The sequence below is a fragment of the Vidua macroura genome, chromosome 1, assembly GCF_024509145.1.
Source record: "Vidua macroura isolate BioBank_ID:100142 chromosome 1, ASM2450914v1, whole genome shotgun sequence".
Lineage (NCBI taxonomy): Eukaryota > Metazoa > Chordata > Aves > Passeriformes > Viduidae > Vidua > Vidua macroura.
In genome coordinates, this window is record NC_071571.1 from 10,166,634 (window position 1) to 10,179,280 (window position 12,647).

General features: G+C 38.7%; 1 protein-coding gene across 1 annotated transcript in view; it reads right to left on the bottom strand.

Moving 5' to 3' along the window:
• Positions 1–781: 781 nt before the first annotated feature.
• The window catches only part of DIP2C (disco interacting protein 2 homolog C), a 308,057-nt gene continuing 296,191 nt past the window's right edge, over positions 782–12,647 (bottom strand). Inside the window, exons 35-39 of the mRNA XM_053984007.1 lie at positions 12,576–12,633; positions 11,529–11,603; positions 10,431–10,605; positions 8,579–8,702; positions 782–3,943 (exon numbers count right to left, since the gene is read on the bottom strand). Coding sequence (XP_053839982.1) covers positions 3,691–3,943; positions 8,579–8,702; positions 10,431–10,605; positions 11,529–11,603; positions 12,576–12,633 — 685 coding nt within the window. The 3' untranslated portion in view covers positions 782–3,690. The remainder of the gene's footprint in view (positions 3,944–8,578; positions 8,703–10,430; positions 10,606–11,528; positions 11,604–12,575; positions 12,634–12,647) is intronic.

Sequence of the window (12,647 nt, forward strand, 5' to 3'; positions counted from 1 at the left end):
TTGTGATAAGCAACTTGAAATCTGAGCCAGCAGAGATGGGATTTTACACCCTGAATTTCCCAGATAGGTCTCCAAAGACACGAGGACTGAGAATTTCACCCTTCGAAATCACATTTGGAAAATGAGAGCTGTGGCAAAACCTTTTCTCTGCTACTCAGCAGCTGGGAGCCAGCTCTGAAATCAAGGTCTTTTTGGAAAAAGCCAATGGAAATAGGCAGATCACATTTCCAAGATAACATTTCCATTGCCCAAGGCTGCTGAATCGATAGGGAGGTTCTAGCCCCACATGTGAGTGACCAAGCTGTAACCCATAAACTTCCACTGGCAGAAAGCTCCATCAGAGCTACAAAACCTGGATCAGTAATTTCCTTAGGTGACTGATTAGCAGCATGACAGTAGCAAGACCTTGCAACAAAAGTGATAAGTGACAAATTTGAGGAGTTTTACAGTACTAATGCTTGTTATTGCTTCTCACAAAATGTTACCAAGCTTACAATAATCTTTACACTTTCAGCAAAAATGTGAACAGTATATTTGAATATATTAAAAAGAATTAAAAAAACATTTCACAAAAAACATTTGTTGCCATATGAAAGTCTTTCAGCAATAAATGCCCACACCAGTATTTAAACATTGTTAAAAGTATAATGATTTGTACTAATAAATTATGCAACAAGAGAGGTAAACAAAATAAAATTACAGTATAGCTCTCCATGTTCCTCCACCGAGTATCCACAGCTCTCGGAAGCTCCATTTTAGATGACTAATTAAGAAACTGATATTTTCAGAGCAACAAAAATAAAAGCTTTTATTTGTTCATTTGAATATAAAACAGGCGTTATCACAGATGTACAAAGCGTACTGGTGGTTTAACATACAAGAAGGTTGCTGTCCTTTGCACATAAAAATTTTTGTTTGAATCTGTGATTGGCTGAGTTACATGAATTTCTCTAACCAGTCACCACACTCTATGAAATAACGCTGCTAACATTCAACTGATAAAAGGGACAGTCTTCCCTTGGGTAAAGTGTCAAGCAGGATTAAATATATATAATAAACAAGCACCATGAGGAATCTGCTCCTGTTTGATTAGTTTTGTGTTTAAATGTTCATTGTGTACCCTCTCTTTTTGTGCATGTGCATCGAGTTGATTACATGGTTTTGTCTGACTCCAAAAGCACAAGGTCACAAGACAAACATTTTATACATTCTCATGAATGGTTTATCTACAGTACAGTTTCTAATACAGAACAATCCTTCTTTATTGCTCAGTCTGATGGTGCTTAAATGTTTCCCTCCTTTTGCTTGCACAACAAAACCAGAAACTCAGTTTATCATTTCTCTTAACTCAGGATTTAACAACCACAGATGACAGGTTGCAGAAGAGAGCTGTTATTAACTGCGTTTCACAACTGCATTGCAGTTCTTTTATTCTCTACAGATGCAAAGTTGACTTCGTGAAGGTTAAAATGATGCTTTGAACGACAGCGAGATTTGTTTTGCAGTACTGAGATCAGCGATAGCAGGACTTCACAAGTTAGTTCACACACTGCAATTATGTTTGTAATCAATCAACATCTTGTCTGAAACCTTACAACAACTTGCCATTAAGAACAGATTTTATTCTTTTTAGGGAGCAGAAAATGAATTTGACAAAGTATGGGATTGGTCTGCAGAGCAGGAATAGGGCTATTCACAGGACAGTGAGGGCGGAAAAGATGGCCTGAAAGAAAACGCGTCTGACGTGGTGAGATGCTCTGTACTGTACATGCAGACTAAAACGTCCCTACCTTTTAAAAAGATTTTTAACACCCAGCATTGAGACTCCCTTATACGTGATATAAACATGATAACATTTGCCCTGCAACAATCTTAGTCATGCATATCCGGTAATGAGAGCCAGCACATGAACGTCATTTGGGACAAATAAGAAAAGCATTCTTGGACTGCAGCTGGTAAATCCCACTCTTGATCACAAACAGGTCAATTCAGTTACAACCACATGAAGGAAGGGGAAGGTTTTAAAAAAGGGGGCATGGGGGGCAGGGAAGACAACAGAACTGGGGAATCAAACCCCTCTTTTCTCCAAAGGTAGTAAAATGAAGGCAGCTGTGATGCATGTTTTCCTACTCTTCTCTCATGATGGCCTCAGGCTGGAGACCACGGGACTCCTCGGTTCCTTAACCAGGCAGATGGGTTCCTCTGATGTTTAAATGTGTTTAGGGACTAGTTAGCAGATGCACGATCTGTGCCAAAGGGTGGTGGTGACTGTTCGCTCCTCTCTGTTAAGGAATAAATTAAAGACCATCGAAACAATCGTTTCCTGTAAATGTAAACTGGAAGCGTTGGCCACCGAGCTACGTGTCCTAGCTGAGAGGCAAATTGATAACTCTGTGCAAAAAACCCCAAAACTTTTCCTTATAGCAGTAAAAACACCAACTAAAACAATGAAAAAAATTGTGCAACAAAGTTCTGCAGCTAGACAACAGTGCTATTCCTCAACCTGCCTTTTCTAAGTCTAACAAGTGTATGCACATGCCAGCACGAATATTTATTGTTGCCTCCATGGCAAAGAAAAGAAAATTATTGTAGTGCATTTTTAGTCTTAAATTCATTCACTGCCTTAAAGGCAGCAATAATTCCACTTGCTGGTATCTAGAGGATTCTTTTTGACAGGGATACTTAGCAATCCAGGATTGCTTTTTTTCTTTTTCCAAAAAATTTGTGAGTAACATTTGATTATCTACAGTGGGAGACACCATGCAAGTGACAAGTACTGCATTTTAAACTTTAAAATCTTTTGTCATTAGTGAATTTATATTTCATATATATATATTTGATGTGATACTATCCACTCAAGATAATACAACACTTTGTTTTTTATATTAGCAAACATTTCAAGAGTTTAATATTCTTGAATGTTTCTTCTCTTTTATACTTCTAAAGAGATCAAAATAAATTAAACGTTTTGTACATAATTACAGAAGAAGTAGTTAACTTATTTTATCTTTTTAGTTTAGTACAAAGATATTTGCAAGCTCGTTGCCGAAATACACCTTATTTATAAATTTCTTCCATTCTAACGCTAACAGCAAAGGCTCTTTGGCCTTTGGGCTTTCAGCATCTCTGACAGAAAGCTGCAAGATTTCTAATTGAAAGGTGCTACTTTGGGTTTTCTCCTCGTACCACTACGTATTTTCCTAAGATGTGGGATCTAAAATGGCTTAAGTTAGTAATGGATCTGTATTCATCAGCCTTTTATGACATATTAAAACAAATGAAGGAAACAACTATTTGTATTAGTATGCAAATTGTTTAAAAAGAATCCATTTGGAGGGTAGAATAAAAAAAAATCTACTTCAGCTTACGTAATGTAAAATACAAAGCCACATTTACTCAAAAAGCAGTATTGTCCAATAAGCAAAAAAAAAAAAAAAAAAAAAAAAGTTTAAAATGGGCTTTTCCAACACACTAAAGGGCCTTACCCCATAGTCCTTCTTTTCTAAAATTTAGTGGTAAAAGAAAACATTTCACATTATATTTCCTGCCAATCGTGACTGCTTTGAAAAGTCGTAATAGAAACAGTTCCATTCTGATGAGTGTCAGTATCTTATCTGCACACTTTTTTAGTGGACACAAAAAAATTTTATACATCTATAGTAAAGTCTATGGAAGCTTTAAGGTACAAGACTACATGTTGTAGGCCACATAGATGGGATCTAGCTGGTCTGCCAAAAATCCATCTCGTAGGTGCATACGTTGTTTCTCTCCACGGGAGTTGATAGGAATTACACCAATGTCCACAACCACCACCACCCCTACAATCAGATAGTGTTCCTCCAGGACCACGTTGGTGACCAAAGGAACAAGGTCCAAAGCTTCTTGCTCAGATCCATCCAGCTCAACTACAACGACCAATAAATTTGTCCAGGTAAACACCGCACTGGAACAAAAGAAAAAATAATATTAGTCATGTTTTTTTTTTCACCCATTTCATTTTTTATCCCTTTTTTTGCACCTTGGTTACCTTTTGTTGGAGCTCCTTAGGCTCTTTCCATGTGCTCAGGACAAAGTGTAAACAGCAAGAGAGAACATGCTGCAGGCAGGGGCAGAACAGCCCCATGAGCTCTCTCTTTGATAATGCTGCAATTTTAAGCATTAAGCTGAACTTTAGAGAAACTTGCCTGCCATGGAAGGAGGTAGTAAGACAGCACATGGCTCCCTCTGAAGCCAGGGAAGTGCCACAGCTCTGCTGTGTTCATGGAGTGATGTGTGTATGGAGGTGCCTCCTCTGGGGTTTTTTGAAGAGCAGCCCAAAAAAACAAGGAGGTTAAGAGAGCAGGCACCAAGAACAGTAGGAGCATAGTCTGAGCTGAAAGGTCTGTGGGATATCTCCTGCTACTGAAGGGTGCGGAGCCCTGGGAAGGCACATGGCACAGTGCAGGCTCAGGGGTGCCCAGGGAGGGGGCATCCTCCCCATGCCCGCTCGGCAAACACGGCTACGCGCCTTCGGGACTGGGCTGGCTGCTGTCCAGGCAGGTCAGAGCTCAGCACAAAAAAGCTGCAATTCTTCTGGACCGATTGATTTCCACAGAAATAAGGCTGTGTCTCCATCTGCTTTATTTTGGCTGTTTTATTTCTGTTGGGTTTAAGGGGACAGGAGTTTTAACATTCCTGATTAACAGCTGAGACCATGAAGGGAACACCATTATCTTCAGTATCTCCTCCTTGCTAAAAGAACTTTGTAAGACCTCAAAGTTTTGGTTAAGCCCTTGAGCCAAAGCAGGTAAATTTTGGGTTCTGCTATCTGGGACCATTTCTGGCTAAGGATAATGCATTTATCCTTCCAAATATGGAGGCTGGGAGGGTATCAAAGTCTGGTGTATGCTTCCACCCAGAGTAATTTTATAGCTTCCCTCCATCCTCATCCTCCTCCTCCTCACATCTCCAGAGTCTCCAAAGACTTTTGCATTTCATGGGAGGTCAGCACAGCTGAGCCACAAAGAGCAATCTCATTCTTCCTTGCAGATGTTTAAGACACTTCTTCCTCTAGCTTATTCTACAGAATAAACAATAATATTCCACACATGTAGGCCATACATCAAGTCCTGTACTTTAGTTGCCATTACTTCATAAAATCAGGGGATAACTTCCCAGAACTGTCTTGAGCATAAGCATCTAAAAGTCAGAATATATTTTGTACATAAGCCATCTTCAAAAAGAGCTTCTTACCCTGAGGTCAATGCTTGATTGAGACAGAAGTGCATTGTTTTAGTCTCCTAAGACAGCTCTGAAAACCCATGTACTGTGGAAACATATCTTACTTTACCCAAAAATTCGCTACGAAAATGTGCTCTATGTTGATGCTTGACAGAATAGATTTTAGGAGAAAAGTACTTAACTCTTAAAAAAAAAATTCAGATCCTGCCAAAGTACTTTTTGATTGAATTGTTATGTGCTTATTGATCTGGAAAACTAATGAGCAGCCAAAGCAAGGATGAGAAGGCCCCTTTTGACTTAATACTGCTGTGAGATGAATTTTCATTTGTAATTATGTTTTCACAGACATTCTAGTAAGTTTTGATTGATGCTGAATATTAACAAAATAAAGTATCAATCTGCACAGGTGACCATCTCCAGAGAGGTCCTGGAATTTTTACTGATTGCTGTACAAATAACTAAATTAGTATTATATATATTTTAACAAAAAAACCTGGGGAAGTTTCATTGAAATGTAAGTTAGCATTTAAAACCATGCCTGGAAACTACTGTTAGCTTGGGAAAGCAATTAATAACAAGATTCAGGAGCAGGTCCCTAAAACATGGTTTAGAATAAATTAGTTTGTCTGAATTCAGGAAACTGATTCCCAAAACTTTCATGAAGCTTCTATTAAGCCCTAAAATCAATGACACTCCCAAGAGGCTTCAATATAATTTAAAACTCATTTCATATGTCATGGTTCTAAAGTCACTGGTGATCACTGGAAGTAAAAGGAAATATTGCTCTTTATGTTCTTACTGGCTGAGATGAAGGTAGATTAGCCAGTCTCTCTTATACATGCATCAACTTTCTAGCACTGATGAATAAAAAAATCTCAAACCAAAAGCTAGGGATCAGGAAGGCTGACCTTTCCTTAAGAAATAATCAAGTCACAATAATCAAGTCACACACAATAGATGCAAAACAGTTAATGCACTGGGAATGGCCCCTCCTGCTGCTTCCACATCACCAAATGCTACAGGAAAAACAAGGAAAAACACCTCCAGGGAAAGAAGCTCCAAATTGTTTTCTTCTCCAAATACCTTGTGTAGCTTTGTGTATAAACCACTTCTAAGCAAATTCCAGGAAGCTCTGTTCTGTTCCTCTTTTGAGACTTTGACATTTAAATGAGTCAACCATGTGCTTTAATTAAAACACATACATTAAAACGCATTTTGTGGTATTAGAAACACTTTCAAATTGCAGTGTGGGTTTACATCACAATAAAACCAGACTCTGCCACTCTTTCACTTTTTATGTGTTAAGACACAGGAGGTCCAGAGTCAGAGGTTGTTGATTTTGTGCTAAAATTTCTTAAAAGACAAGAATAATTTTAAATGATCTTTCAGATCTGATCCTCAATGACAGAAGCTGCCCAGCAGGATCACATGTCAGTCAACAAATCCCCGAGCCCCTCAGTGTTACAATGTCCAGTGTTACAGAACGAGCTGCATTTCTCAGAGGCTTTCACAATCTATCAACTGGACATACCCAGCACCTTCTGTGTGCAACAGAAATTGATGCAGTTAAATCCTTACTGGGGCATTGTAACTGAAACAAGAAAGGAGGCTCATGCCCCTGTCCACAGAAAGGAAATACAAATTATAAAAAAAAAACCCAAAAGAGTTAGCTGGCTATTATTTTGTCAAGAGGTGTTTCGCAAAGACAAAAGGAGGGCCCCTAAGAGAAGCTGAAAAAGTTACATGAGAGAAGTCAAGGACAGTCAGGACAAGGACTGTGAATGAAAATTCCATGATGGTTATTTGGCAGAGCATTGGTTAGGAAAAAGCTGGGAACTGTGAGCAAACCAGATGTTGGCACTCTGAATAATTGTGTGTCCCTGTTCTGCAGGGACCACATCTGAGACACATTTAATTCATCAGCAATCTTTCTTTTTGAGGGAAAACAATCCTGAAATACTGGCCTTAAATATTGGCCTTTGGGCAAAGGGTAGCAACAGTACAGAGTGTTTTCTGAGTTCTCACTCCTGTGCCTTGTACATTATCACCCAACTACTGGGAAGAGTTAACGTACTGAGAATTATCTGCATGTTCTTGCAGAAATTCAGTGGTGTTTTTCTCCAGTTGTTCCAGCTTACCCCCAACCCTTTTCCAGTTGCCATTTTTCACTCAGGATTTCCATGGTTGTGGAACAAAAAGGATCCTTGAAGTGCTCTCAGCAATCTTGAAAGCAGGAACATAATTTAAGCATTTTTTGGTATTGAAACCCTGCAATTTCTGCAGTGTGATATGGCTACTTTATTCACTGCCTGTGAGCTCATAATTTGAGGGGACACAAACCTCTGACAAACAGATACTGCTGAACACAGCAATTTATCAATCTGTGGCCATCTTATAATAGACCAGTCCTTAAACAGCTTGCTCTGAAAACTTTCCATCCACTGCTGGTACTGATCTGACACATTTTCAAGGGGAATTTCATGACATTCATAAAGTGTTCATACTGTTCTATATGAAGGCACAGAACCCAGCTCCCTGTGTAATGCCTGTCTGGCACAAGACCATTCCGGCAGTGATGATGCTCAAGGGAGAAGGCAATAAGGCAAAACCTCAGTTACAGTCAGCCAAGCAACTAATTGTATTCGTTTTAACTGATATTTAAGAAAAAAGCAAAGTCTTTTACTAAAGACCAGTTCAGCTGCTGTGCTTCATTCATTATTAAGCTTCCTGCTCCAGGCCACATCTCTGCAACAAGGATTGAAAAGAAAAATGCACAAAATTGCTCTGGCTATTGCAACAGATTCATTTTGGTTGAAAGGTGAATAGCTGAGCTGTGGTTGTAGCAAAACAAAACAACTACCTGACTGAGTCTTCTGATGCAAGAATAATGAAAAGCAATTTGTGCTCATGTTGGACTAAAGAAATGATTTCCTGCCGTGTACATCTGAGGATGATACATTGATTAAGATAACATTATTATTAACTCATTGATTTACTGCTTCAATTTCCATTGTGACCTTGATTTGATCACTGCTTCATTTATTAATAACCAATTCAAAAATAATAGTGTGTCCACTAATAAAATTTATTAGTGTGTTCATTTATTTGAAATGTTTGCTTGCTCACTCCTTAAAAAAAAAGAAAAAGAAAAAGAATGAACTTATCTGAAATCAGTCCTTTCTGATTAAATCTGTTTGTGAAAAGTTTCATCCTAAGGACACATTTGCAGCTGGGTTATAAATCCTGTGACCATCCCTACAGGCCATTTCCTGGATCAATTGCAATATCCAAGGAAAAAACCCAGACATTATAGACATTTCAGCTTTTTATAAGGGCCCTGGTGTTATATAATCCTTACCATTCTGTGATGCTCTTGTGTGCTCTGATGACAGAGGTTTCAATATCGATCGGATGGTACCTCATCCCTCGCAATTCCATGGCTTCATCTAATGCACCCACCACATAAAGTGCATCATGGCGTTCTGGGGGAAAGGGATAAAAAAAAAAAGAAAGATTCTATTCTCCAGTACATTAAATTAGAGAAACGTTCACATTAAGAATTAAGTAAAATAAGTGCAACATAAGTTATCCTCGAATTTCTGAAACCCTGAAGTGATTTCCGAACTAATGAGCATTTTCCATTATTGAAGTGAAATGCAGAGCAAAAACCAGAAGAAAGGAAGGCAGAAACACTATTGCCATTTGAAAAAGACAAAGGCAGAATTCCTGATTTTCTCCCAGGTGGATGCAGAACACATTCTTTTTTTTTTTAAGGCACTCTGAATAGTCAATAGGTTCCGTGTCTCCCTGTTTTTTCGAAGAGAAAGAATAGAGTTGATCCTGACAGTGTGGCTGATGTTCTTCCAATTGATTTGAGATGGTCACTACAGATGCTTTTAATCTATTACAAAGGTGTTTAGCAATAAACTAAAAACATGCTATAGCCAGATTGTAAATTGCTTATTCAGGTAACTTAAGCATAACACTTTTATAACCCATATTTTTTACCTACTGATGAAATAAATGAGGCTGAAATCACACTTTTTAAAAGATACTAGGCTGAAAATAAACAATTACATGCTAGTCATAAAAAAAATATATTTGCTAACAGACTTAAAAGCAGATAACTGACTCCTTTTGCATGAATTTGGATAGTCGTATGGTGGTATTATAATGACAATATGAAGTCTATCTAATAAAAGGGCTGAGAACTTTCTGCACTAGGAGCTAAAATTAGGAGAATGGAGCAACTCTTTGCTAGGAGAATACCTAAGCTATTTGAATGATTAAGTTGCAATATCCTCAGAGAATCCTGAATTTTCTCAGGGTTGGCTATCATTATGAAATGAAAAAAGCCTGTGCACCAAAGTAAATCTCTTCAGAAGGTGCCATTACAAGGACACGGCAGCAGGCCTAATCCACAAGGATTACTAAAATTCTTTCTTGGCTGAATAGCAGCTATTCTAATGGCCCTGGGATCACTCCTGGAGGTGTTCATAGCATTGCTGGAAACCCTGCCTGGCCAACAGCCTCCCATGGCCAGCTCAGCCACAGCCACTCGTGGCACTGTGCTCCTCAAAAATCACAGAAAAGAAACTTTGTGTGCCTGGCAGCACTGGTTCACTTGAATGAGTACAAGAGACAAGGAACATCATTAAAACAAGTAAGGGAGTCCTGTACCTTCCTGACAGAAACCCACTCTATAGCGTCTGTTGCAGGCTACTGCTTGTGTTACATTTCAGTACCCAGCCCTCTGGGGTAAAACAGGAAAATCTGAAGAATGGACAGATCCTGTGATTAGGTTTATAACAGAGCTGGTGGTCAGAGGAGGGACAGAGCTCAGACTCCCACCAGGCTTTTTCCACCTTCACAAATGTATTTCTGGGGACACAAGTGCCAGAGCAAATTATGGCAGTTTCAGCTGTATTTCTCATTTTTCAAGCTGAAGCACTGGGTATATTAACAGTGCCAAAAGGTCACTGGTGGAGGGAATTTATAGTACCTGAGGTGCAACAAAGGAGAAGCAACTATTTCAGTAGGGAAATCTTGCCCTCTGATTTATTTTCTGATTATTTTAATTAAGGGTTTCTTTGCAGTTTTACAGGTTTCACAGACGGAGCATGTTAGGTACCACAGAGCCAGAGAGGTCATGTCACTCTCCAAATAATTCAAATTATTTGTGTAGACCTAGATGATGAGAAACCTCTTACCTCCATTTGCATCTGTGAGTTCTGTTCTTCTCAGGAACCCCAGATAACCAGTTCTTGCCCAAATAGTCTGTGTGTCTCCAAAGCTGAGTCTTGAGTTAAAATGATCTGATTGCAAAGATTCATCTCCATAGATGGTAAAATACCCACTGGCGTTGTGAGTGCTGTGAACCCATATCTAAGTTAAAAGCAATTATACTGGTATTAATTAAAGTAGCTTTTGAGAATGAAGCATTATTGAAAATTCTTGATGCAAATATTTTTAGTCATAGCTAGATAATACTAAAAATGTCTTTTAACACTGTTTCTGGACACATAACTGACCCAGTTCTAGCACAGAGACACCAATCTACTTTTGTGGAAGTTGCTGGGCAGCTCTGAGCCCAGCATGTTCCTCACTCCTGGTTCAGTGTATTTACCCCAGAAGAGCATCCTCCATGAACACCAGACAGATTTATTTTAAAGGGTGAGGCCAGGGACCTTCACCTATGGAGAAGGATTCATTCTATCAAACTTGAAGCATCATGGAAGTTTTTACAATTTCAAATTAATGAACTCTTACAGAAACTCACAGATTAGACTGTGGTTTTAATTATGATCAAACATGTTCTTCATTATGTTAACTAGATTTTTAACTGCTTGAAAATAACATATTTTTTCTCAGTCTAGAAACATAAAATAAATTTGAAAAACACATAGTCTTGCTCAACTCAGCTAATGAGAGTACTTCAGTGCAATGAAGCACAATGATTATGGAGAACAGAACAAGAAAACCATCTAGCTGAAATTAGACTAATCTATAAACTTAATTTTCATGTAAGCTTCCATCAGAATTAGTGAAGCACCAAATATATAGTTAGGAAAAGCAGATTTTTTTTCATTTTTTTAACTTGAGGTATTAATATTTAGAAACAATTTACTAACAATTTTAATAATGACACAAATATCAAGATCCACACTTTATATGATAAGTAGAATTCACTATTTTCTTAACTGGGCACTTGATAAGATGTATCATAGGAAATCCTTAGCATGCACAACAATAGCTTTGTCTCTGCAATTTAGTTCAGAGCATACAAAGTTCAGGTTCTCATGACTCACCTCACCAAGATGAGAATCTCCTAAGGGTCCCTTTGTTTCTGGATTAGCAATAATGATACGTACTCCTGGGAGGATCTATTGAAAGAAAACATGAGGCAGTAAGAAAGCAGGTACCACCTTATGCAATTGTATGCTGACGCTTTGTCCCCAAAGAACCCTCATTGCAAATTACAAGAAATCCTTAAAAATCCTTAAAAAGTTAAAGTAAACTTATAGTGCAAGAAATATAAAATAGTCTATAGATATGATAAATTCTGAGATAATTGGGAAATATGACAAAACTGCTTCTCTGTGAACGCTGTTCCATCAATAAACCTCCTCAGAAATCAAATGTTCACCTGCAGAACAAATGGTCCCTGTGTCTATGAGAATACATAGTAGAATGGGAAAACCCCAATGGGTTTTCCTTTGGCCTAAACCTTTGGCCTAAAACAAGGAGAAAGCCAGAGGCATCATGCAATCTCCCAAAATAATGACCTGCCAAAGTCCTCATGTAATGGACATTCAGCAACTACAGAGGTGGATGTTGAGCCCTAGAATAGAAAAGGGAGCATCCTCTGACCATGAATGTCTGCAAAGCTCTGGACAGAAACCTTTAGATGAGCACCCAGAGCACCAGAGCCTGCCCCTTTGTCCTCACCCTGTCCCCAGAGCCATGCCCCTGCAGGGACAGTCCCTCTGCCCGTGAGCACAGTGTTGGTCATCTCAGACCAGCTCCCACTGCAGGTGGGTTCTACATCGATGCCTGCACCAGCACCACATTTGTCAGCTGCTTCAGGAATGACACGTAGGGGATGACAAACTTGCTTTTTGCATAAAAGAAGGAATTGATTTCTGCATAAAAGAGCAAGGTACACGTTCTGAGAGAGCAGTAATGCATCAGTTACTGCCATCATGCTGTAACCTCAACAGTAAAGGAAGAACATCAATCTGCACAGCTAATAGTGCCTTCCCCAGTATTACATTCATGTAAAAATGAACAGAAATGGGTATTTACTGAAAATATTGTCCATAAAAGTTACACTTAAATCTTCTTTCAGTACTTACTTTTCCAGACTCCATGAGAGGCAAACTATGTGGAGATCCTCTTTCAACTAAACGAACTCTGTAAAATAATAT